General features: G+C 43.3%; 2 protein-coding genes across 3 annotated transcripts; one reads left to right on the top strand and one right to left on the bottom strand.

Annotated features, from left to right (window-relative positions):
• Positions 1 to 18,815, bottom strand: hmgcs1 (3-hydroxy-3-methylglutaryl-CoA synthase 1 (soluble)). Of its 2 annotated transcripts, none has more exons than XM_083793431.1 (10): positions 18,711 to 18,815; positions 15,376 to 15,828; positions 14,732 to 14,857; positions 12,337 to 12,501; positions 12,063 to 12,231; positions 10,207 to 10,377; positions 9,430 to 9,536; positions 8,676 to 8,801; positions 8,026 to 8,189; positions 1 to 2,813 (listed from the first exon to the last, which is right to left on the bottom strand). In XM_083793431.1, the coding sequence occupies exons 2-10, from the start codon at positions 15,821 to 15,823 to the stop codon at positions 2,739 to 2,741; spliced, it is 1,551 nt and encodes a 516-aa protein (XP_083649557.1). In that variant the 5' UTR covers positions 15,824 to 15,828; positions 18,711 to 18,815; the 3' UTR covers positions 1 to 2,738. The 2 variants fall into 2 exon arrangements, with proteins under 2 accessions (XP_083649557.1, XP_083649556.1); XM_083793430.1 differs by lacking the exon at positions 18,711 to 18,815 and adding an exon at positions 17,838 to 17,950.
• Positions 18,816 to 22,508: 3,693 nt separating this feature from the next.
• Positions 22,509 to 25,658, top strand: LOC310879099 (ubiquitin-protein ligase E3C-like; the record flags this gene model as incomplete). The annotated part of the gene is made up of 1 exon (XM_083793528.1): positions 22,509 to 25,658. One exon carries the CDS (start codon positions 22,509 to 22,511, stop codon positions 25,656 to 25,658), a length of 3,150 nt encoding a protein of 1,049 aa, XP_083649654.1.
• Between the last annotated feature and the right edge of the window lie 216 nt (positions 25,659 to 25,874).

Here is a 25,874-nt window from a genome sequence, read left to right on the forward strand (position 1 = left end):
AACCATTGAAATGAAGATATTTATTTTGTAGTTCACCTCTCCATTACACCATCTACAGTATATACAGAATGTTTCTATAAGAGACACGTCATCATTCACCTACTGATTTATTGCTACAAAGTATAAATGTCCTTTGGGGGTTAGTTGTACTGTACAATATACCATCAAAAGCTGGTAAAAAATATCTGTTGAAATAAAGCCATCACATGTGGGTGTGACCTTATCATTAAAAGGCATAGCATGAATAAACTTGCCCTGTGTTTACAGCACAGTGTACACACACACACACACCATTTCCAGTGGTGTAAAGTAACTAAGTAGACATTACTTAAATACTGAATTATTTGTAGTTTACTTTACTTACACAGATCGAAATATTGTACTTTAATTCCACTGAATGTATTTGGAAACTTTAGTTACTTTATAGATTTGGATTAGAACTACAAAATATATACTAAACACTTCAGTACTATATATCTCGGCCATTTGCAACACATTGAGAGCTTGTAGTTCTGCTATTTTCAAAAGATTTTCATACATTTGAAAACTTTAAATGGGACATTCTGCACAATGAGTACTTTTACTTTTGGTACTTTAAGTACATTTTGAAGTCTATACTTTTGTACTTTTACTCAAGCAAATGATGAATCCCAGACATTTACTTGTAACAGAGCATGTCTATATTGCAGTATTGATACTTTGATACTTATGTAAATTTAGTACTTCTTCCACCACTGGTCATTTCCTCCTGCACCAGCAGTTCAACAGCCACTAGAGCAGTGTAGTGGTGTTTACCTGCAGTACACACATCGCCCTCTCGCTAGATTTTGGTGTTTTCGCTGGTTGTTTGGTGGCCCCAAAAATGTAGCCAAACCTACCAAAACATACAGTGAAAATGCCCCCAAAACAGTGGTGTGTTTCTGCCGGTCAACACCACCACACTACTCCAGTCCAGTGGTTGATAATGTCTGGCGTAGAGGGAAATTATTGGTTAAAAAAAAAAGAAATGTATGTACCATGTATGGTTAGGTAAACACAGGGCAAAGTCACACATACTATGTCATTGAACAGAAACACGTCTGTATGAATAACTGCTTTATATTCTGTACATGTCTGCACATGAATAAAAGCTATATATATTCTGTACATGTCCGCACATGAATAAATGCTATATATTCTGTACATCACAGCTACCATACACGTAAAACCCACTACTCCCTCCAAGCCCTTTAAACAGTAATAAGGCCCTGATGAACTCCTTAAATCACTATGCTTTTTTTTTGCACCTTTGCAAGCAACATGACATAATTTACGATGAAGCAGGATTGCATACAGGTACATTAGGCAATGGTGGACGATTACAAAGTACATTTAACTTTCAAATAGGGATGTCCCGATACACTTTTTTCGTTCCCGATAATATATATATATATTGTTGATTATCTTGTGTTGACTCCTCACTAATATGGTGCACTTGCAGTTTTCAAAAGCAAACTCCACATGCCCCAACATGTTATTTATCTGCCATATTAGTACCTTGTCCACCACTGACGTTAAGTAACATTCAATAGCCGTTTAGCTTGAACTAAACTAAAAAAAACAGAAGCTATTCTTGTTAATGTTTGTTCAGAGGAGAATTCTAGCCTGGTATATGCATTTATATGGATATAGACATCATTCCAGAATCATGGTATTAGTTTTAATTGTCTTAAATTAAAACTGAGGTATTGTGCACACGGATGGCTTTTACAGTGACGAGGCTAGCTGCTAGCATGTGTACATGATCATTTTGATCATTTAAAACATTACCATACCTGATACACTTTTTTCCCCCACAACTTGAAAGTACATTTCCCATTACGAGAGGGAGGGGAAATGTAATGTTGGGAAAAAAGAGTGCCAAGACATAAAAAAAAAAAAAAAGATTAAGTTTTGAGTCGATAAAGAAAAAGCAATATCGTTGCTTATTAAAGAAAAGAAAACACATTCCTCTCCAAAGCGGGATCAACGTTTTTTTTCTTCTTTTACTTTCAATTGTTTTTATCCCACGATTTTGCAACCCATTTTCTTCACCCAGTGTCAATTATCTAATGTAATCCTGGGTGTTACACTTCCTCTGCCAACCTGGGGGGCAGCGGACTGACCTCATGCTTCCTTTTTCTTCTTTTAACAGTGTAGAAATGTCTACACTAATCTAGTTCAATTGACGCTCTGGGTTTTTGCCACGTAAATATATTACCAAATGATACAAATGATAAGAATAAAACTGTAAAGCGCTGGTTCTCAACCTTTAGTCTTGATCAGGGCCCAAATAGAACATCTGGAAAGTTCCCATGGCACACAGGCATTTTCAGAGCATGTCCGTTTTTTACATTATTTTATATAAGTATTATATTATCAATAAAATCATAGCGTTTTGGGGGGGGGCTCCAATTGCAATATCTTCACGGCCCATCGTGCCACGGCCAACAGGTTGAGAACCACGGCTCTGAATACAGTTTCCAAAATAAAATGACGAGCGGATGAACGGTGCCATTTATGCAGATTGATCAAAGCGGACAGACAGACATTCTGCAGCCATGGAGTTGTAAACATAATCTGAGGGGGAGGTAGGGGCTCCCCCTGGTGGTAGCCTTGAGGAACAGCCAACGCTAAATGTCCCGTTTGTTAATTTTCCCCCAGACAGACAGACACTCTCGCTAACCTCACGGAGGTTTTTCTTTTTAAGCGTTTGTTTTTTAGTGGTCGCCGTTGGTGATGGCATCCGTGGAGCCAGGCATGCGGGGCATCTTCTTAGCGGGACTGGGCATGTGCTGGAGAGGAAAGGAGAGAGAAGACATTAGCAACTCGGGCTGTCACCATTACACATTTAAGTTGTCGATTAACCATCACACAAATTAACGATTTAACTGGTGGCGTTGAACATATGAATGAAGAATTTGTTTGACTGATATATATAGATAGATAGATAGATAGATAGATAGATAGATAAAATCACAGGGCAGATATGACAGACTGAAATCTACAAAGAAATGACTGACATTCATTATTTTTACTTACAAAACATTGAGGAAATTGGAAGATCTACAAGCTTACAGCGTTGTAGATCTGCAATTTCAGCTTTTTTTAATGTATGAAAAGTTTTCAACATGGTAAACTCTGTGCCCATAGTCAAATTGTTTCTATGTATTTTTGTTTGCAAAGATGTACTTTATTATTTTCTACCAATCCACTGGTCTATGAGATTTTGCTATTTATCCTCTGAACTATATGCTACAAGAAGCCAGTGAGATGCATGTGTTGCTATGGCAACAATCAATGATTGGGAAGCCCCACCCAAGGCTCACCTAGCCTGATTGAGTGATGGGCATTGGGCAATCAGAATGTTTGGGCCACCTGGAGAGTTTGACTCAGTCCGGTGAAAAGAGTGAGACAGACAGTCTACTGAGGTCACATTCCCACCTAATACTTCGGTAGACTCATGCGTATGGGTGGAGAATTTGGGATTCTTGCATATTTAATTTGCTGCGGTTTGCCTTCACACTGTTATCCGCAGCAATTGGAAACGCAGCAGGGGGGACCTTTATCAATGTGTTCCATTCATAAACTAGCCTACACAGTGAAATCTACGGTGATAAAATTATACTCATAACGTGCATGTGTCGTGCCGTCTGGGACTGGACCCCCCCCCCCCCCCCCCTCTCTCGCTCTCTCTCTCACTATACCAGCCTCACACTGTTCTTTTGGGCATGGAGGCACAGCGCTGAGCACACTGATATAACAGAGTAAACAGACAGCAGCGCAAAATGTTTACACGTTTATTGAGATTTAAGTTCCTACTCCCCACTAGTCCCCACACAGTGACAGCACAGTGACGCACAGACAGACAGAATATTCTGTAGGCTATAATTGTGAACGCAGTGATTGCGAACGCAGTGATTGCGAACGCAATAAGCACTAACTATGAGACCCTGCAGATCATGTCTGTGTGTGTGTCTGTCCCGCTGTTACACCACCCGCCCGCCACCAGAGGGCGCAGCTGTATCACACAAAACACACACACGCACGCACGCACGCACTCACACACACACACACACACAACTTAACTTAAAAAACGTAACTTAAAAAAAAACTTTAAAAACACTTAACTTCAAAAAACTTAACTTAAAAATAAAATCTTAAAAAAACACAAAAAGAGAACTTTAAAAAGAAAACCTTAAAAAAGTATGTAATTTATTCTAATTGTTGTTATTGCCATTTACGAGCTGCGTTCGCTTCCCGCGTTTGCGCGTCTTACTTGTACTATTACACTGCACTGCAGTGTTTATGTGTTTTCTTAAGCAATTGATTAATGTACTTGTAACCCAGGTGAAAATAGCCAAGTCAATAAAATAAGGATTGCAAATGGACTTATAAATGGACTTAGGATATAAACCAGGTTAACATAAAGTAACCAAACTTCTACTGAAGAGCTTTAAATAATGAAAACTAAATAGGATTTGTCTAAAACTATTTTACTATACAGAGTACAATGTAGGGGTTTATATTTATTCTGTATTCACATTAATCTACTTGTGTAGTTTGAGAGCCCTGTAAGGTGCTCTGAACAAGCCAATGAACCAATTGACCAATCAGGTCTCTCAATTAATAGACTGCACTTTGGATAATCACCAGCCCAGGTGATGTGGCTCAGCTAATTACATGCTGCAGAGCACAGAATGTTCTGGAGAGAACAGGAGAGAGAAGCCTGTTGAGCAGACAGTTTGACAAACAGAGGAAAGACAAGATTTGATTAATGTGAACAGATTGTTTTCATTTAAAGAGAGTTTTGATTGATCCAGTCTCTTTTTGAGAGAAGAGTGCTGATCCTTTTTAGAAGTTTGATCCTGGAACCTGTTAATTGTGTGAACTTTGTGAACACTGACTTGGTGAGTTGAACTGTAGCCTACTGTGTTTGTGACTGCAGCAGCAGCAGCCATGTTACACTCTGCCTAACTTTCATGGTAACAGTTTTGATTTAATTGTATATCCAGCTAATTGTAAATGTACTGTTAGTAGTTGAACTAAGATGAAGACAATGTTTTATTTTTGTTTTCTAAACTGTGATCCTAATTTGTGATTATATGACCTGTTTTATAAACAGGTCAGGTCTTTTGCTTTGATTGGATTGATTCGAGTGATATTGGCATATCACTCTGGCGAGCTACCCAAGATTCCCCGGATCAAGATCCTCAACACAGCTGTCCCCTTAAACAGATAAGAGATTGAGTTTTTGGTAGTGTGGGGTTCTACTCGAGTCAAAATAAAAACCAACAGAGAAGGGGGGAAGTCCCGCCTCGTTGTCTGGGCAGCCAATGGCCAGCTGGGCCCAAACGGATCTAGAAAGATGGCGACTTACAGTGCAGGAATAACAGGCTTCATTTTATGTCCATGCTAGACCCCGGGAACTCTTTGTCCATATCTTTTACAGCAGGCGCGTCACGTTCCTATAACGGCGGTGGGTGCCAAAAAAATAATAATAAAAAAAAGCCCAAACTGGTACACCCGATAGGCTACTATTTAATATTTCCCTTATTTTTTATACATTTTCTTATCACGTCTATGGTATGAAAACAATGCTAAGGAGTTGCTTCAATGAAATATAATTGCTTTAAGCTGAAAACGATATGTTTAATGATGTTTTTTAGCGTTGTTACATTTATCATGCATGCCAATTAATCCGACATGCGCAGCAATTGTAACACTGGAACAGCGTCCACGTTCGGTTTAATAACTCCCGACCTGTTTTATAAAAAAAATAACTTGAAGTGGTTTATGGTAGCTGACATGTGTAGGTCCGTTGCCTGAAAATATTACATGTGTAGATAAACGGATCTCTGAGTAAAAAAATGAAACGTGCAAAGTGTTACATCGTTGGCGGCTCTCCCCTACTTTATTTACAATTTGCTAATGAACACAGTGTTTCAGTTCACAACGAACACATTAAATTGTTTCAGTATTTTGTTTCAACATTTCAGCATGATCAATGATAAACAGCTAGCAGTCGCTTTCTGGCGGTCGCTTATTGACGTACCATTTAATGTACGTGATCCAGGTAAATGTCTCTTTCCAGTAGGGTTGATATTTTCGGGCATATTTTGCGGCTTTTGCTCGGCGGCTGGCTATTAGCTGCTCTTAAAAGAGCCGTTGTGTTGGCGCTGAAGATAGTGCTGTCAGCCTCGGCAGCTACTTGTAGAGTCGGTGTTCATCATCGTAGATTCGTAGTCAAATGGAAATGCATCCTGTACTGTAATGTATGTATGCGACATACTCTCTACCTGGCAGCAGAACAAAAGCCACCTTATTAGCATTTGAATGCCCATGGGCGGCGACCCAACACCTCTCTGGCCCACGCCCGACGCTGCACAAGCTGGTATGTGACTACGTGACATTTTCATTCAGGACAGTCACTATACAGTGGGTGCATATTCTGCTATTAAAACAGAATGCCAGTGGGTGCAGCTGCGCTTCTGCACCCCCGGAGTTGACGCGGCTGTTTTACAGTCTATGGGTAGAACTCAACACCATTACCACTGCAGCACACAGTGAAACCCTCAGTGTGCTAGCCATTTGTAGTGTACTTCCACTGCATACACATTGCACACACCTACCATACCTGGATGGACATACAGTGAACTTTACAGTCACAATACACTGAACATATTTACACTCAGACGGACTCTCAGTGAACTCTTCAGAACTCTCACACATTTCTACTCATTATCACTGCCCCTCACAGTAGGAAGTGCATTGGACTATATTACCTTAAAGGAGATTTATGGCTATTATTACTTTTATGTGAATTGGAATGTGAATGTGATTATTTGATGTTGTATGTGTTCCAGTGATTAAGTGAAATTGATTATGCTTTTACTTTGAATACTTTAAAGGTGAAACAAGAAGGTAATTTGATAAATAACAAAGTATTTTGATTTCATAAAAATACATTTAATTGGTTAAAAACTAATACTTACCGTGAACCTAAAAGAGGAATAATACCTTAAAAACAACTTAACTTAGTTAATACCTTAAATAGATCTAAACCCTGAAAATAGAGACTAAAATAGCATAAAATGTATTTACCTGCTTTTTCCTGTGGTATCATAGGATTAATATAGGAGGTACTTATCTGGTCTCTCACAACTGTCTAAGTACAGTTGTTTTGTTTTGTTTATTTTGTATGAGAATTATCATTGTTGTGTATCTGCCATTCTATTTTTATTTTGTGTCAATACAAGCCATCGGGCTATTACTAAACTTTATCCATTGTCTGTGGTCTAAAGTATTCTCCTTGCTTACTGCTCTTCCGAACCTAGTAACTAGTCCTATACCCTGATAATAACTAAGGGGTTACATACTCGTCCTCATTTCGATCAGGGCTTCAGTCTCCTCATTCGACCACGTCTATCCACGGTAACGGGACATCTTTGCGCTGCGTAAAATATGCCTTCTCCAACTGTGTTCAGCTCCTCACCCGCCACATTGTTTGCTTCATTTCCTTTATTTACTGCAGATTGCATTCACACCTGCACCGAATCGTAATCAAGTGCGATTGGAAGCGAAGCGAAACCCCCATTTTTGCTCGGAGTATAATGCGGTTCTTTGATACGCATTACGATTCGAATGAGCCTTCACACCTGCCAAACGAAGTGCACTTTCTGAAAATGCGCAGCAGGATTTGTTTTAATCGCAGCAAAGCTCTCTGGTATGAATGTGACCTGAGAAGCAAGAGGATTTATCCCAAGTTATTAAATTTGGATCTTTTTGGATATCTACCTTTGGATAAGAACAACCTTATTTCCATTGTGGCGTACCTTTCCTGGATATTGGATTTCTAAAGGACCAGACTTTGCTGAGGAGTTTAAGGGAGGTCAGAGGAGACTGGCCACACTCGGTGCATACTGTACATATGCATTATAGCACTGTTGCGCCATAGACCTGTCCTAGAGGATGGTAACAATCTTAGAGAAAAACGTGTGACCGTACCTCGGTGGTCGTGTTAGAGTTGAGCAGCGCTGCTTCTTCGGGGTGTCCGTTCTCCTTGTCGTGAGAGCGCCGGGCGTACGTCCTGCGGTGCTGCTCGTCGATGCGCGTCAGGTACCATGTCCCTGGGAAGAGCTCGTCCACTGGGCTCTGTGGTACGTAGCTGGCTGCAGACAGGAGAGAACATAAAACCTTTAAAACCTGTGCTGTACCTGTCCTGCAGACAGGAGAGAACATAGAACCTTTAACTCGACAAGACCAAAGAGCTCGAAACCAAAGGTTTCGAGCTCCATCCCTATACCGTACCCAGGTGGTAGGTCACTTCTAACTAGTGGTGTGAGTATCAGAACCATACCTAAACAGGTGGTGGGTCTCCTAACTAGTGCAATGGTTCTCAGGTTTTTTAGTTTTATAGTTTTTATACTATAAAACTGGTCATACATTGGCCAAATTGTCAATAAGAAATAGGCAATAATGAGTACCTAGGACCCCCAGTTGGGGAGTACTCAGAACCCCAGTTCAAATATGATTATGTTGGGGAGTACTCAGAACCCCAGTTCAAATATGATTATGTTGGGGGGCCACGGCCTGAAAGTGCTGAGAACCACGGAACTAGTGGTGTGAGTGTGAGCGTCATGGCAACAGCACCGTACCCAGGTGATGGGTCTCCTCTCGTAACTTCATGTTCTCAGCGAACATGGCCGGAGACACCTTCCTCCGTGAGTCCAGGCGATCTTTCAGGTCGCTGAGGCTGGCCACCAGCTTGTCCAACTCAGAGCCTGCACATGAAAATACATGCAATAAGCCATCACATTTTACAGAAAGCTTTACACATTAAGACCTGAGGCCGATTTTACAAATGTCTCCTAAATCCTAACAGATTTCTGAAAAACGTTATGTAGCTATATCAAAATGATGTATTTGGCCGCAGACCTCCCATCTCAAAATATTTTGTTCCAATATTTTTGCACCCAGAAGCAAAGGTTTGAGTTAAAAATGTTAAAGAGATAGCTCAATTACAGAGCCTAAATGACCTGCTCTGTAACAGAGTTTACAAATGGAATCAAATGAGTGAGGGTCCATTTGTATACTCAAGGAGTTATGGGGGTCCTTGAAAACCACTAGTACGAGGTGGACTTGTGCCATAATAAATCAGTCATACTGTACATATTCTGAAGAAAACCTGAAGACTGACATTCAGTTATACAGTAATTGTGTCTTATGATCAAAATATGATCATAATGGTGTCTTCTAAAAACCAAATCTAAAATGAGTCCACGGAAGAGGCCAAGTCTTGCCACAGACACATATTGTCCGTGTATGGAATGGACATATTGATGACCCCTACACCGGGGTTGAGTTGGGTCGTTTTGGGTACAAGAATGTCATTTGTGGTGGTGAACTCACCAGGCGTGCAGTCCTGCGTCACGGTGACAGAGTAGAGCGTAGCGGCGAAACCAGAACCATAGGAGAACAGACCGATTCTCTGACCCGACAACTGCTGCAGGGTGTGTCTGGTGGGAACAACGCAAGACAGGATATAGTCACGCTTCAACAACTCTATTGTCTATCTATTTTTAAACTGTGTTGTTTTAAACAGAACCAATTGCAACATCGTTTTGTATCGGTGATGCAACTGTGAATGACACATTTGAACTTGAAAGGGTTCTGTAAGTGTAAGGGTCCATTTGGTTATATTTGTGTAATGTAAACAACAGAGCCTATTAATGGACAAATGGTTGTGATTTATTGTTTGCCATTTGATTGATTGATTAACATGACTTGTCTTCCCAGACATATCACAACCATTCGCCAATTTCCAAGTTAAGCCTCAGTTGTCCAACGTGCCACAAGTTAAACCTAGGTCACATTCACACCTGTAGTTCATTGTTCGGTCTGTACTGCAAGCTCAAACTCCTTACTTTAATGCGATATTTTGCAAATGTACGATGGAATCCAATCGCCTCCACTCTCTCGCTAGATACCATGTACACTGCAGTGCTTTTGGAGGTAGTAGTACCTCATCTTAAGATAACTAATGACCGAAAATAGCCGATCTACAAGCTCACAACACGATGCGCTGCAATTTTCTGTGCGCAGCATGCTTTCGCAAAAGACATTCTGGCTTCTATGGAATCCAAATGACTGAAATCAGTCTAGTACAGAGGAGGTAGTAGTACGTACTGTGCTAGTACAGAGGCGAGGCATCCGTACACAGATGGTGTGTACATGTTTCCGTTCTGATTGGAGACCAGCAGGGAGAGTTTGGTCTTCTGCTCAAACAGCTCAGCGCTGGCCTTCATGAACGCCTTCTCCACTTCACGGTCGAAGTACGTCTCCTCGGGCTTCACCTCCCTGAGGGACGAACACACACACACACACACATTATTTTTAACAGCTTACATACACTGTTCATAAGTAGTATATCATGCACAGCATACATCCTCTGCTATGCTCATGCACCTTTTAATATATCTTCTCAGGCACCATGTAAACTACATATGCTATCTGTATGCATTTTTTTGGTTAACCTGTTGGTATACTGTGTATTTTCTCCTGCTCTTATTCCACTTCCATCTTCTAACAAAAACTACAAAAAAGAGTGTATGAAAAAAAAAAATCACTTTGTTACCCCTGTAAATCTGTGATGTGACAATAAAAGCTTATTCTGATTCTGCAGTACCCTCATCTCACCACAGGGTGTCTCCTTTGTCCTATTTATGTAGTCAATGATGCATAATTGTCTCCACCAGGCCAAAGGCAAGGGAAGAGAGTATGTTTTGCACTCCGTCCGTTTGTCCGTCCGTTACCAGCTAATCTCCGGCATCGTTGGTCCGATAATAATATCTGGGACATATGCTTTTCATAACACTCAAAGACGCTTTACATGTGTGGGGGCCAGGGGGGGGGGAACAATTAAAGGATAACTTTATTAGAAAAAACAATTAAGAGTAAAACCAATAAAAAACATGGCAGGTAACAAGTTATGACTTGGTTCCATACAGAGTATCACATAGTAGTTTGTTCTGTGGCTGTCAAAATGCCAGTGAGTGTGACTAATGTTGAACGCCCATAGGACAAGCCAGGAAAGTGCTTGGCGGCTTAAAGGGCCTTTCAAACGTGAAGCGATATAACGCGCCTATAGTTGATTTCCAATGAGACCTGCGTTTTTGCGAGAAGTCGCGGTGCGACAACGCAAGCGTATTTATGCGAGCGCGGTCCCGTGAAGTTGTTGCACGCATGCTCGTTTCTTGCACACGCCCGCGACTCACCAGACCTGGATTCTGTTTATCTATCGGTTGCGTTGTCACGCCCCTCTTGAGCAGACCTGTCTTGATCCAGGCAACGTGTGCGTTCCTCGCTTCCCATTTGAAAGGCCCTAAATGCATCTTGGGCAGCGTCCGTGGCATAATGCATATCAAATGAGGAGTCGTTGACATTACAAAACTACATCGTTTGTTTTTTCTCATATTGTCAAATCATAGTGTCTGTACAAAACACATGTATTGCAAAATAAGTTTATTCTAAATGCCTATTCATACTCAATTTTTAGGTGACCACCAACATGACGTCACTCCGCGGTGGTAAGAAAGTCACCTTAAAGTCACCTTAAAATCAGATATTGTCCGTTACTCCAAGGTTATCTGTACTTACTTGTATATTACATAATGGAGAGAATACAATATGACATGGACAAATCAAGCAAGGTTTATGATATCTGGCAGCCAACTTTAGATCATCTTGCTCAAATGTAATTTGGTAGTTAGTTGTACATGCCTTACACTTTCCACATACTCTTTATCTAGCAGTGTAACTCATTGTAATGGCCATTGTTTTGACAGTGTGGGGTCCGTACGCTTTTCTGACCCGCCAATAGTCCGACATGCGGGAAACGACCGGATTAAGGTTGGCGAACATGTGCTGCTCCGTGCTTGTGGTTATGGTTTGAGCACCCAGCAGTGTAACTCATTGTAATGGCCATAATTGTTTTGAAACAATGCCCCGTTTCACGACACTATATACAGTATACTGTACAGTACCTGAAGGCCTCCAGGCCAGCGAAGGGGCCCGTCTGAGTGTCGGGGTCGGGGTGTCCCAGGAAGTCGTTGAGCATGAGGCGGGCCAGAGACTTCTGCACCAGCTTACAGTATGGAGAGTGGAACACCACGAAGCCAAAGTCCTCCAGGCTGAAGCGTCTGTCTAGGCCCTCTGAAAACAAACCAACATTAAACTCACTTTGCCAATCGATTTGCCACTCAACTTCACGCATGCGCATAACCTATACTATGCTATGTAGTGGGTGTTGTGTTTCACCTTGTTGCCACTGCGCGTGGATCTTCTTGCGGTACACAGAGTAGCAGCGGTCCAAGGCACTGAGGTAGCATTCGATGGACAGCTTTCCGTCCACCACCGGGTACTCTGACAGCATGTCTGGTTTGTAGAAGTCGTAGGCGTGCTTCATGTGTGTCGCCCGTAGGCCTGCGGAAAAAACGGGGTGCATACTTAGTTTAGACTAGTCATTGGTTAGACATGGGTTAAGGTTAGGTTTAGGTGTGCTGCCCCGGGGGAGGTTAGGTTTAGGGTGAGGGTTTGAGATAGGTTGTAGTTGTAGGACTAATGACTGGTCTAACCAATGACTAGTCTAAACTAGGGTTTAATGCCGGGATCCCGGGATTACGGGCCTCCCGGTTATAGGGCACGCAAATTCCCGACCGGAAATTTCTTCGGGACCCGTCATCCCGGAGGTTGTTGTTTTTTCTTGTTAGAAATTACACTAAAGGAGTTTTCACACAGTGCGCGTTCTTTCCCCTGATCTATGAGTGCTCAAATGTCCAATCTGAACCCTCCCATCATTTTCAAACATGTTTGATGATATTTATATATGGAATTATGGATCACATTCAACTTGGGCTGTAACGGGGGAGCCAGCAGGACCCAACGTAGGTCTAAATGTTGGCGGCACGGGCGGTATTTAAATACCTTGGGGGCGGGCACGGGCGGTCAAGATAAAATCAGCAGGACTCCGCGAATCCTGCATCCTCCCGCAATTAACCAGATACAGAGCTTACACTTTAGCAAAATATGAATGTCTGAGGAGAACGTATAATTTCCTGTCTGCGCTGGACAAGCACCGAGTCACTCTCTCCAGAACTGTGTTGGACATCATCAGGCACACTCACAAAGCTGCTGCACCTGTCAATCATTAGTAGCCTAATCAGTCTCTGTGAGAAGTGTGTTTTACCGACGGAGCGAGGAGTTTCCTTTCCCCGTGATAGACAATGTCACTTCTTAACCCCTTTTTGCTTTTGCCTGCATGTGTGCGTCACTCAGCAATAATGTGAAACGGAACACAAACAAAGATGAGTATAGGCTACAATTTGTTTTATAGTAACCACCAGCATGCAGCACGTCTCTCTCTCTCACACTCATAATAATCAGTGTGCTGTGCTGCGCACTGGCCGTGCTGGCTATTTTAACACCCAATCAGACTTTTCATAAAGTACAAAACGGGATGATCACATTCTCTGCAGCGGAGAAGGGGACCCTGCACCACTGCTCAAAGGTTGAAAGACCTATAGCTAATGTGAAAGAAAGACATGAGGTCGTTTATTTCCCCCCCCCGTGCTTCGACAGTCACATTAGTGCAAACTCCTTAAGTGTCACATTTTCTGAATAGCTACAGTAAACAACAGTAGTGTGGTCTGTGGTGCATGGACAAGGGCTGCATCTATCGCGTTCTTAGCGATAATTCAGTTACTCTAATAATCAAAACGCACATTTTTTATTATATATAAAAAACTCAAGCTTTATTTTATGCTTCGTCGCACAGCAGTGTCGTGCGACGAGTTAAGATAGATGATCTACAAGCTCAACACCATTTAGCTTTTGGCTGGGTTTCCCAAACGCATATGGTGTAAGACTTGTAGTATGTATGTATGTATATATATATATATATATATATATATATATATATATATAATCATTTTTTTTAAGAGTAAAGAGAGCCTACTGTCAGCTGTCCAAATATTAGTAAATTATATTTCAGAATGGTAGACCTGAGGCCTACCATACCAGACCTGAGGCCTACCATTGCGTGGCACATCTATGCACAAAATGTCTATGTTCACAGGCTTCTGTGTGCGGCCTATGAGGGCATCTGAGCATGTGTGACACTACAAGTCTTACACCATATGCGTTTGGGAAACCCAGCCATTGTAATTGCTATTGCTATGTTGAAAGCTTTTTGCCTATTAGATTATCAATCGATTGTTATACAATTATCAATAATATTTTGATAAATTGCTTAAATCAATTAGTTTGATTAACTTATTGAATACAATGGACCACAAGCTTTGGACTGTACTACTATCCTTGTCTGGAACAACACATCCTGAAATCAGAGTAAGGAAGCTGCATTTCCGTTCACAAAAATATTTTAAAATATCTTTATTTATTTATTTTTTCTGCTAAGCATCAAGCTATCTATATATGCTTAGATGATTTCGATTTACATTAGGATAAATTTGAGCGACTGTAAAGACAAAACGGAAGTGGCGAGGAGGGTGCACTTCCGCTTTATATTTTACTCATGATAGAGCTTCCGTTCTCCAGACTGAAAAATTGCGAGGCAACAGTCTGGCCACGCAAGACTAATAAAGTATTAAATCAATCAATTTGTTGCACCCCTAGTGTGGAGTCGTGGACTGACCTCGGTCGAAGATGAGAGGAGCGTCGGGTCCCACCAGCATGGCCACCGCTCCGGCGCCCCCTGTAGGCCGGGCGCCTCCTGTGGCGTAGACGGCGATGTCCCCTGCTACCACCAGAGCATAGCGGCCTAGACCCGCACAACATGGAGAGGACACAATATCTTTAGTTCTACCACCAGAGCATAGCGGCCTAGACCCGCACAACATAGAGAGGACACAATATCTTTAGTTCTACCACCAGAGCATAGCGGCCTAGACCCGCACAACATAGAGAGGACACAATATCTTTAGTTCTACCACCAGAGCATAGCGGCCTAGACCCGCACAACATAGAGAGGACACAATATCTTTAGTTCTACCACCAGAGCATAGCGGCCTAGACCCGCACAACATAGAGAGGACACAATATCTTTAGTTCTACCACCAGAGCATAGCGGCCTAGACCCGCACAACATAGAGAGGACACAATATCTTTCTTTTAGCATTTACATAACACCTTGCAAATTCCCTCTTTTCTCACTGACAATGTTCTGACAATTTACTGACAATCCACTGTCTTGCCAACGGCATGACGTGTGAAGTTCTCAAATGGCACATCTGTACTTTGTAAAAAAAATAGCAAGAAGCATCCGTCTTTAATTCTCACCGTCCCAGGAGCTGGACTCCACCCAGTTAACGGCGTTGAAGAGCGCGGCGGTGCCGCCATAGCAGGCGTTGGTGGTGTCGATGCCCTCCACGTCCGTGTTGCCACACTCCTCGAACAGCTGCATGAGCACCGTCTTCACTGACTTGGACTTGTCCACGATGGTCTCCGTCCCCACCTCCAGGCGGCCCACGCTGTCATACGGCAGCCGCCGGCGCTCCATCAGCCGCTGTACCGCCGTGAGGCAGAGCGAGTTGATGTCCTCGCGGTCGCCGCAGAAGCCCATGCGTGCCTGGCCAAGGCCCACCGTGTACTTTCCCGCCGAGGCGCCGTCGAACGTCTCCAGCTCCGCCTGGTCCACGTACTGCGAGGGGAAGTACAACTCCATGGCCAGGATGCCCACATCCTTGGGCCACGTGTTCGCCAGGCTGGCAGGCAGCGATCCAGGCATTCTGTCTGTAGTGCAGGGGGGAGAAAGAACAGGAATTCAAAATGTACAAAGGTATTGATATAAAAATGTACTCATTATGCAGAATGTCCCATTTCACATGTATAAAATGAATATAATAGCAGATCTACAAGCTCACAATGTGTTGTATTACGACACATTGTGAGCTTGTAGCTCGGCTATTTTCAAATGGCCAAAATGATATAGGGCTGAAATTGTTACTGTATGTTTCGTAATAATAATCAAAATCTAACCAAAAGCCGTCAAATAATTGTAGTGGAGTATAAGATGTAATATTCGCCTCTAAGATGTAAATCAAAATACCTCAAAAGTATACTCAAGTACAAGTTTACTTGAGTAATTGTACTTAGTTCACTTTACACCGCTAGTGGGGAAAAAGAAGTGGGGTTTAAATATGGCCCTGGGTCGATGAGTTCAAATCAATATCACTGAAATCAATATCTCTGCTGTAAATATTCCTAGAACCTGCATGTGCCTCTAGAACCTTGATATACATATCCCAAGTGTCACAGAGCTCAAACTACTACTAAATGTGTTAAACGCGAGGCCTCATGTATGCATTTATTTAGCCATATGTCATATGTACGTCTGATCGGGTCATCCTGACGAAGCCATGACGTATCGACCATATCCTTATCTGGAGATACGCATCATCTACACCTAAATATGGTGTATGTATGATGACCAATCTGTCTGAGTCTGTTCATCATGACGCCGTCTAGAATGCGTCGGACCGTGACGCCTGTCCCTAAGGCGTCAGCATACAAATTATACCTTTACAGTGTTTATTTAGGCATATACTGTAAGCATTGATTGAGTTGCACTTTGCACTACTAGACACTCTAGTCCTAGGAGACATTGGCTTATTGGCCTGTATTTATAATCGTCTAACTTGTAGATTTGGACAGTTTTTTTTATTGTACGTATATGTAATTGTGTTGTTTTTTTCCTATGGACCCATTTTCAAATATTCTATGTGGTAAACTAAACACTGGTTGGTCGATTAATTTGACCTTGTTTTCGTAGACCTGGCCGATTGTTTCTCTCGCGAAATCTGGCAACACTTCATCACATACACACCCTGTTAGTGTGCAGTGCACTCAGACTGAGGCAAAGCACAGTTTTGGTTGTAAGAACAACAATACAACAACATTGTAATGATTTAGACTTTTAGAGCAGTGATTGTGGTTCCCAAACCTTTCAGCTCAAGACACTTTGTTGTCTCCCCATTTGTGAGGACTCAGAGGTAGAGGAAAAATTATTTTGAATACATTTAAAACCAACACACCAATCTCTGGTCCAGCTAATGCTCTGGACCAGAGCTATATGGGGCCCCTGGCACAAATGTTCAGATAGGGGTGGTCCACGGGGGAGAGGGGGTCCTACTCACTGTGGCGTTTTAGACAGTGGGTTGGACTCAGGACAGGCCAGGGTGACACCACCATCAGAGCTAGTGAGATAACAGCTGAGCGAGTAGGTCAAAGGTCACCCTGATCCTGTGGCTCAAGGCTACGAACCTTTCACCTAGTTCCTGTTACGCGAGTCTGACAGACAGTCAGACAGACACCACACCGAGGCTTCTAATCATTAACATCCATTCAGTATCACAACAAGACATTGTCCAAAAACAGTGATTAATCAATGACATAACAAAATAACTCATGATCATCATGACACACATGCAAGTGGATTAGCTTCCACTCCAGGCTAGCGTTAGCCTGTTTGTAAACATCGCGGGTAAGTAGGCTAAACAACAAACGTTCAGATTCATTGATCAAGCCAGCGAGCCTGATCAACAACAGTATTTCAATATTGATCACCGGAACCTTTCTACTGGACCCGTTCCTGCGGTTCGATCGTCCAAATAATACGACTGTGCGGACAGTGCGACGACTCACATTATCCAAGTATAACACCGCAGGAACGGGCACCCGGCGACCTAGCGACCTGACGGCTCTAAACGGCCACATGTGGATCGGGCCCGGGGGACACAGACCTGGCCGATGAGACTCTGATCGGAACCGGTTATTGGTTAATCGATGTTATTGATGATGATCGACGCTCTCCTCCAGTCCATTCAGCAACCTTACTTCACTGACTCAGCCTGCCGGTGTCACATAAAAATGCGTCCCCCCAACAACACTAGCGAACTACTTTTGCTATTATGTAGTATGTGATATTATCTGCTTGAATTGGCTTCTACTCGAGCAAATAAAAACAGCATAATAACAGTAGTGGAGCACTAAAAGCTCACGAATGTTATATTTTATAAAAAATAAGTAATAAAATATTGTATTAAAGCATATCATAATAAAATAATATGCTGCGACAACAAGGTTTTTTTGTTATTTCTCTGACCACAAACACAACGTGGTTCCGCTCGGACAAAACACCGGCCGATCGACTAGCTTCCGCCTTGACATCCTATTCAAGTCAACACAACTTTTGAAGCATCCTCATCATCATTATTGACTCGACAAACTCTTCAGATGGTGAACTGTAACTAGAAATAAAAATAGAAAATGTATAGAAACGATCATACTCCGTAAAACGTACGAGATCATCGCTTTTTATTATTATTAATAATACTCATATTCGCTGCAGATCCCATTCGAATCAGCATGATTAACTTAAGGAATAATAGCCCAGTTTTTAAATGTTTCTATAATTATAAGCTATAACTGTACTACTGTAGCCCAAGTAAATTATTTCATCTCTGAAGGGGTACAAACGGAAGGGAACCAATGGACTCGCAAGCAATAAGGGTCCATTTGGTTCACACATTGAAGGATTTCACAAGTTGCAACTGCCTACAAATAAATAAACAGATAAATAAGTAAATAAATAACATGTAAATGAATTCACTCACCTTAAAAAGTTGAATGGTATCCTAATAATAATAAAATAAAACAAACGTGTATGTTGTGTAGTGTTGTGATGATCCAGTTAAAACCTTTTAACGGGTATAATCTGTCGCTCAGTCTAAATCTATTTATAAGGACCTTAGTGGCCCGTGGTTCGGCCCCGCCCCGTCCCGCTCCTCCGTCCAATCAGCGTATCCCGTCGCCAGTGGCGTAAAGTAACTTAGTACATTTACTCAAGTACTTAATATAGAGAAAAAAGTTTTAACTTTTATACTAGACTAACTATAAGGATTTCCACATTTCGGTACTTTTACTTCTACACAGAGACAAATATTGTACATTTACTCCACTACAATTATTTGAAAACTTTAGCTAGCCTACTTTTATTTGTAGATTTGGATTATTATTATTATAAAACATTACCCACTTCAGCCCAGCCATTTGAAATTGAAATAACTACAAGCACACAATGCTTTGTGATGAACACATTGAGCTTAATTGTATCTGCCATTTTCAAAAGACATACATCAAAGATATACATTTTGAACTTGTGAAACGGGACATACCGGCGGTATCTGCACAATGACTCAATGAGTTGGGTACTTTCTACGTTTGTAGAACATTTTGATAACACGTTTGTACTTTTAGTTAAGTACATTTTGAATTCCAGAATATTTTTAGTTTACATTGCGGTATTGATAATTTTACTTAAGTATAACATGATGTGAGTACTTTTTTCACCACTGTCCACTCGTCGCCACCTCCTTCAAGATCAAAACACCCATGACCCGCCCCCCGCCCCTTCTCTTCTCGCTCGCTCTCTCTCTTTCGTCCAATCGGCGTCGCGGACAGAAGAGGCCATGCGCCGTGGAGCGGCCCGGCCCGGCCAATGGGGAGAGGCCGACGGCATATGGTGAGAGAAGCTCCGCCAATCGGAACGCCGCTGTGATTTCCTGTCCTGGCGAGGTGTGGGCCGAGCGGCTCACAATGAGGAAGATGATGATGGACCTGAGGCGTCGCCATGGCGACCGAGGGGGGATGTGGAGGGGGCTCCTGTTGCTTCAAGGTTGCACTCAGTCTCACTGTCGACTCATACAATTACAGACTGTATGAGACATGTCAGGTTATGGTATAAGTTACTATACACATTGTGTATGCATATCTTCTTTTTGTTTTACACTAAAATAAAAGGCCTTTATATAACATTTTATTTGATTCAAAGTACATGTTTCCCGACGTAATTCTAACCGCCACCCCTCACCCTTTGTCTTTGAATTTGAACATTTGTTTGCAATCTTCAAGATTGTGTGTGTGTGTGTGTGTGTGTGTGTGTGTGTGTGTGTGTGTGTGTGTGTGTGTGTGTGTGTGTGTGTGTGTGTGTGTGTGTGTGTGTGTGTGTGTGTGTGTGTGTGTGTGTGTAGATCCGTTTACAACCTTGTTCAATTCATCATAACATGTATATATACACTTCAATATAGCGAAAAACAGGAAATCATCATCATAAAGGAGGTAAAAAGGGAAAAGAATACATACAGTGAGGGGAAAAGGGGTTGGGGTGGAAAAAGGGGTACTCTAATAGAAAATAATTAGAGTTACTAATCCAATTAACTTTGAGTTATTAAATAACATATAGGACTGAAGTGGTATGTGAAATGTTTTGTACAACTAAAGTTTTCAAATAATTGCAGTGGAGTCAGAAAGTACAATATTTGCATCCGAGGCGTGGTGGTTTAATCAAATATTCAAAAATATTCTCTTTTTTCCCTCCAAGAGTTCTGGAAAATAGCCGCCGGTGTGTATAGTGTTTAAAGTGGTTTAGCTGAAAGACTAGTAATGATGCAATCTATATGAACACATTTGGCTGGAGACCCCTGGCCAAATGTACACTTGTTCTGAGGCACTATGTATCACTAACAGCTGGTTTGCACAAACAAAACATAAAATTAACCAAACAAACCTAAACAAATAACCAAATAATAGACAAAAACAAAGAGGCAAAGAGCTCCTCCCAATAAGGACAATATTAATAAACAATACTTATTACAATTCTGGGTTTATTACAATTGATGGTGGGATTCCCACCATCAATGCCTGCAAGATTACGGAACAGTCAGATTTTGCTCAGAACTTTACATTTACCAAAATATATGAAACTGTGGATATTGCATACCGTCAATGAGTCTCTTGCACCTAAGACCCAACACACCAGGCAACCACAAGTTCCACAACAAGCCAGCCCTGCAGCTACATTACTCTGATGGCTGCGTGGCTCCCTTTTATTCAGTCAGCAGGCAGGTGTCTCAGCAGTTCTGAATATGGGTGATGGGGTGTCACATGACTATGAAAGCTAAACTCACTACACCATGCAGCTAAGTCCTGCCCCATGCAGTAGATAACTATTTCCATAGACAACGTATTGTTAACTTCGGTTCCAACAGCCAAAAACCTTCATGTTGACAGTCACTCAGTCAGCTTTCATTCAACACACAGCGGTCACTCGATCCTGTATAGTTTATACTCTATAACATTTGACAAATTAGACCCTTCCTCACCCAGGAGTCAGCTCAGCTCCTTATCCAGACATCAGTCATATCAAAACTTCTATTGTAAATCTCCTTACTGGCCTACCAGCATGCACACTTAGCCTCTCCAATTAATCAAGAATGCTGCAGCTCGCTTGGTCTTCAACCAGCCAAAATTCTCACATGTCTCCCCCCTTCCCGACTCCCTACACAGAGTACAAAACTCTGATGCTGGCCTTCAAAGCAACCAAAGGTATGACACCCCCATATCCACACCCATATATGTCTGATCGGACCCTACAAACCCTCCTGCTCGCTCACATCAGCCAACGCAGGGGAGCTGGAAGAACATTCACTAAATCGGGGGGAGGGGCAGAACACCACCAGCAATCAGTAATCAAACACAAATGTTTGGTCAAACCACATGACTCCCATTAGAAAAGCTTTGTGGTGACCTAAAGAAATTACCAAACATTTGTTTGATTGCGTTTGATACGTGTGAATGAGGCCTCAGTCATCAGTGATGGAATGACGTCCGTGAGTGGAGGCTTGACGTTCCAGTGGGTTTATATGAAAAGTGTCTGAAATGTTGAATCAGGCTATACTTAAGAACTCACACAAAAGCTTGAGCAGACGTTAAAATGACCCCAGGAATGTCATACCCCTATAAAGCTCACCCCTATAAAGCTCTACTATAATTATAATAAACAATAATAATCAATCACTGCATGCAGTGGAAAATATATGGTTCAGTATGCCTATAGTTCTAGTTGAATCAGCTTGTATCTTACGTAGAATTATTTAAGGAATTTAGTTTTCATTTCACTGTCGTTTAGCTCTACTGTAGGCCTATATTGTGGTAGTAATCAAAGAGTGTTTGTTCAGTAACAGGCAAATCTCCCAGACTCTGAAAACCGCGAAACAAGGGTATTTATTAAATATATATATTATTATGGTTATTATTCTCACTGAATCAAATATTTTATGGTCATAAATCAATTGAAATCTCTATGGGAAAGATTAATGAGGTCTGGAACGATGATGGAACCAGAAATTGGCCACCACTGTCACGCCCCATTGTTTACAGTCTATGTTCAAGACGGCGTCATCAATGGACTCAGATAGGATGTCACATGCAGCCTTATTTAGACATAGATGTTGTGTATCTCTATATAAGGATGTGATTGATTTGGTGATTGATCGCACCTAAGAACACTACAGTGGACCCAAGCCTGATTCCATTGCGTTTAATAGCCGCCAGTCAATGGAAATATCTTAACAATGTTCAGCTTCGACGGAGATTGCAGAACGAGACCCTTTATATCACTTGGAGGAGTAAGTAGGGAAAAGGCGTCACTATTAAATCGAATTAAAAGTGGAGACGAAAGGAGAAGACTGAAGAATGCCATTATCATTCAGGCCTATGTACGTGGGCATCAGGACCGCAAGCGGCAGTATGCCATTCAGAGGAGTGCGTTCGACGAGCACGTCAGCCAGACACAGTCGAGGGGAGTGCAGCATGTCTTGGATGGTGGCGGTCTCGCTCCCCTAACAAGACAACTTGTATTTTTCTACAGACAGAGCGTGGACGCACATAGATTGATGTGGGTGTGTCAGAATCTGGTGAAACACAACGGTCAGTTTGTGCAACTCTTGGCTGGTCCAGAGAGGGATACCTGTGTCTTTCAGATCAAGAGGGTTCTGGGATTCTGCTGCAGACTTCTACAGAACCCTGAGGATGAGAGTAATGTGGCCATTTCCATGCTGGAGACCTTTTCTTCAGAGCGAACCTACCTTCCAGTCCTTCGAGACGCCGAGTGCGTGGCGTCGTTAATCGAGCAGGTTTTGTACTCTGTGGTGGAGAAAGATGGCTACTACATGTCACTGTACGTTCTGGTGAACCATAGGCTGCCTCCCAGTCTGGAGTACAGTGCCGCTACCTCTGTGCCCATGGCAAGCACGTTGCTGGACCACATCCTCAAACCCCTGCGCTTCACCTACTCCTCCTGCACAACAGGGGGCGCAAGGCGCTTTGTGTTTTCCTCCTTCACCAAGGAGTTCCTCTCTGCCCGGTTCACAGAGCAGATCTTTCACTTCCTCATCCCCGCACTGTCGGATGTGTGTATCTCTTTCCCAGTAGAGACATTCCTGGGCTCCCTGCAGTCCTCGGTAGTGCATAGCCAGGCCCCGTGGCTGCTTTACTTTGTTCTCTCAGCAGGGGAGAACCGCCTAGGCTCCCTGTCAGAGGAGGGGCTCCTGCTGTACCTGCGGGCCCTGTGGACCCTCCTCCCCTTGCTGCCAGTGTCAGGGAGAAGATGCACGCCTGAGGTCAGCAGCGACTCTGAGGATGAAGATGACGGCAGCTTCCATCCTCTGTCCGGGCAGGACGATGACAGTATTTCTGTCCAGCTGATCGCAAAGAAGTGCATCGAGAAGCTTTACACCAAGGAGCAGACCGACGCCCTGCTCAGCCTAGTGTGGAGGGACTCGGCCAGTGAGGATGTCTTCGCCACAATGGCGTCCATCTGTAACACCCTCATAGTGCAGCACTGCCTCACGTTGCCCAAAGTCAGACTTCTGTACAGCTTAGCCTTCAACGCTCGTTTCCTGAGGCACCTGTGGCACTCGATAACGTCCATGACGACGGAAATTAATCTTGGTCCAACGTGCAGTAGTGACCCGGTGTCACTGCTGCACGCAATCTCGAGAGGTTCTCTCATGTCCCTGGAGGACTCCGACCGCATCATTCCCACATTCTATCTCTTCAGCTCCCTGTTCAGCTACTCGCTCATCGCCGTGCACGACATTGAGTTATTCGGCCACAAAACGGAAGGCCAGAGCCAATCATCCATGATGCCCTTCACTCTATCCGAGCTCGTCACTATGTCCGGCTGTCTGAGAGACGTCTGTCTAGGCATCATCAAGATGACCTACCCTGCTCAGAAACACGTTCGGGCTGAACAAAAACGCTGGGCCTGGCTCTTCAAGGTCATTGCTAACTTTATCAAGATGGTAAAGGCTTGTGACATCAGACAACCCTTCTGCCCCTCAGGTCACTGGCTCTCTAATGAAGTCAACATCAGTGCAGATAAGGTCATCCAGCGGGATGTCTCCTCTGCTGGAGATGAATCGAGACCATGGACGATAGGAAACATTGGGCCACTTCGGTCAAAGCTTGATGTTGTTGGGTTGGAGGCCCCACAGTTGTCTGTGTCTGAGGAGAGAGACCAGGCTATCCTCACAGAGCTCCCTTTTGTGGTTGCCTTTGACGAGCGAGTCAAGATCTTCAAGAGGTTGATCGATGTGGAAAAACCAGACCATGGCGGATGGATAGGATCCAGGGACTTCATCGACGTCACCATCAGGCGAAACTACATCTATGAAGATGCCTACGACAAGCTTTCTCCAGAAAACGAGGCTGACCTGAAGAAGAAGATTCGAGTGCATCTCCTGAACGCCCACGGTCTGGAAGAGCCAGGGATTGACGGCAGCGGGTTTCGGAGGGAGTTCCTCAGTGAGCTGCTCAAGTCGGGCTTCAACCCCAACCGTGGCCTCTTCAAGACCACCAACGAGGGCCTGCTCTACCCCAACCCTGCTGCAAAGATGTTATTTGGAGACTCCTATACAAGACACTACTACTTCCTGGGCAGGATGCTGGGAAAGGCGTTGTACGAGAGCATGCTGGTGGAGCTGCCATTCGCCGGTTTCTTCCTGTCCAAACTGTCGGATGCCAGCGTTGATGTGGGCATCCACCATCTCGCCTCGTTGGACCCGGAGATGTACCGCAATCTGCTCTTCCTCAAGAGCTTCGAGGACATGGAAGAGCTGGGCCTCAACTTCACCGTGGACAACAACTACCTGGGAGAAACCCAGGTGGTGGAGTTGAAACCAGGAGGGAAGAACATCCCCGTGTCCACAGCCAACCGCATAGAATACATCCACCTGGTGGCCGACTACAGGATGAACAAGGAGATCAGGCCCCATTGTCTGGCCTTCAGACGGGGTCTGGCCAACGTGGTCAGCCTGGAGTGGCTGCGCATGTTTGACCAGCAGGAGATCCAGGTGCTAATTTCTGGAGTTAATGTGCCTATCTCCCTTTCGGACCTCAAGCAATTCACAAACTATTCAGGGGGCTACTCGGCCACTCATCCAGTCATCCGGATTTTCTGGGAGGTTGTGGAAGCCTTTACGGACGACGAGAAGCGCAAGCTGCTACGGTTCGTGACCAGCTGCTCCAGAGCTCCGCTGCTGGGCTTCAATGAGCTGTACCCGGCCTTCTGCATCCACAACGGAGGTCGGGACCCCAATCGCTTGCCCACGTCCAGCACCTGCATGAACCTGCTCAAGCTTCCAGAGTTCTGCGACCAGCAGCTGATGAGAAAAAAACTGCTGTACGCCATCGAATTCTCTTCCGGGTTTGAGCTCAGCTGAGGACACAGAGGACTCTAGCTCTGTCATCGCAACTGAGGACTCGAGGTGACAGAGTTACGATTAAGAGTTAAAGAAGAGAAGTGAATGAAAGGCCTCATTTCCCTTTCCCATTATATTTTTTACATCTTGTGATGTTTGAGGCGTGCTAGCCCCTCCTATGCACAGCTTTGTGTGTACTTAGTTTGTACCACTAAATGTGATGATTTGATTGCCTGA

The sequence above is a fragment of the Protomyctophum parallelum genome, assembly GCF_964188405.1.
Source record: "Protomyctophum parallelum genome assembly, chromosome: 21".
In the NCBI taxonomy this organism is placed as follows: Eukaryota; Metazoa; Chordata; class Actinopteri; order Myctophiformes; family Myctophidae; genus Protomyctophum; species Protomyctophum parallelum.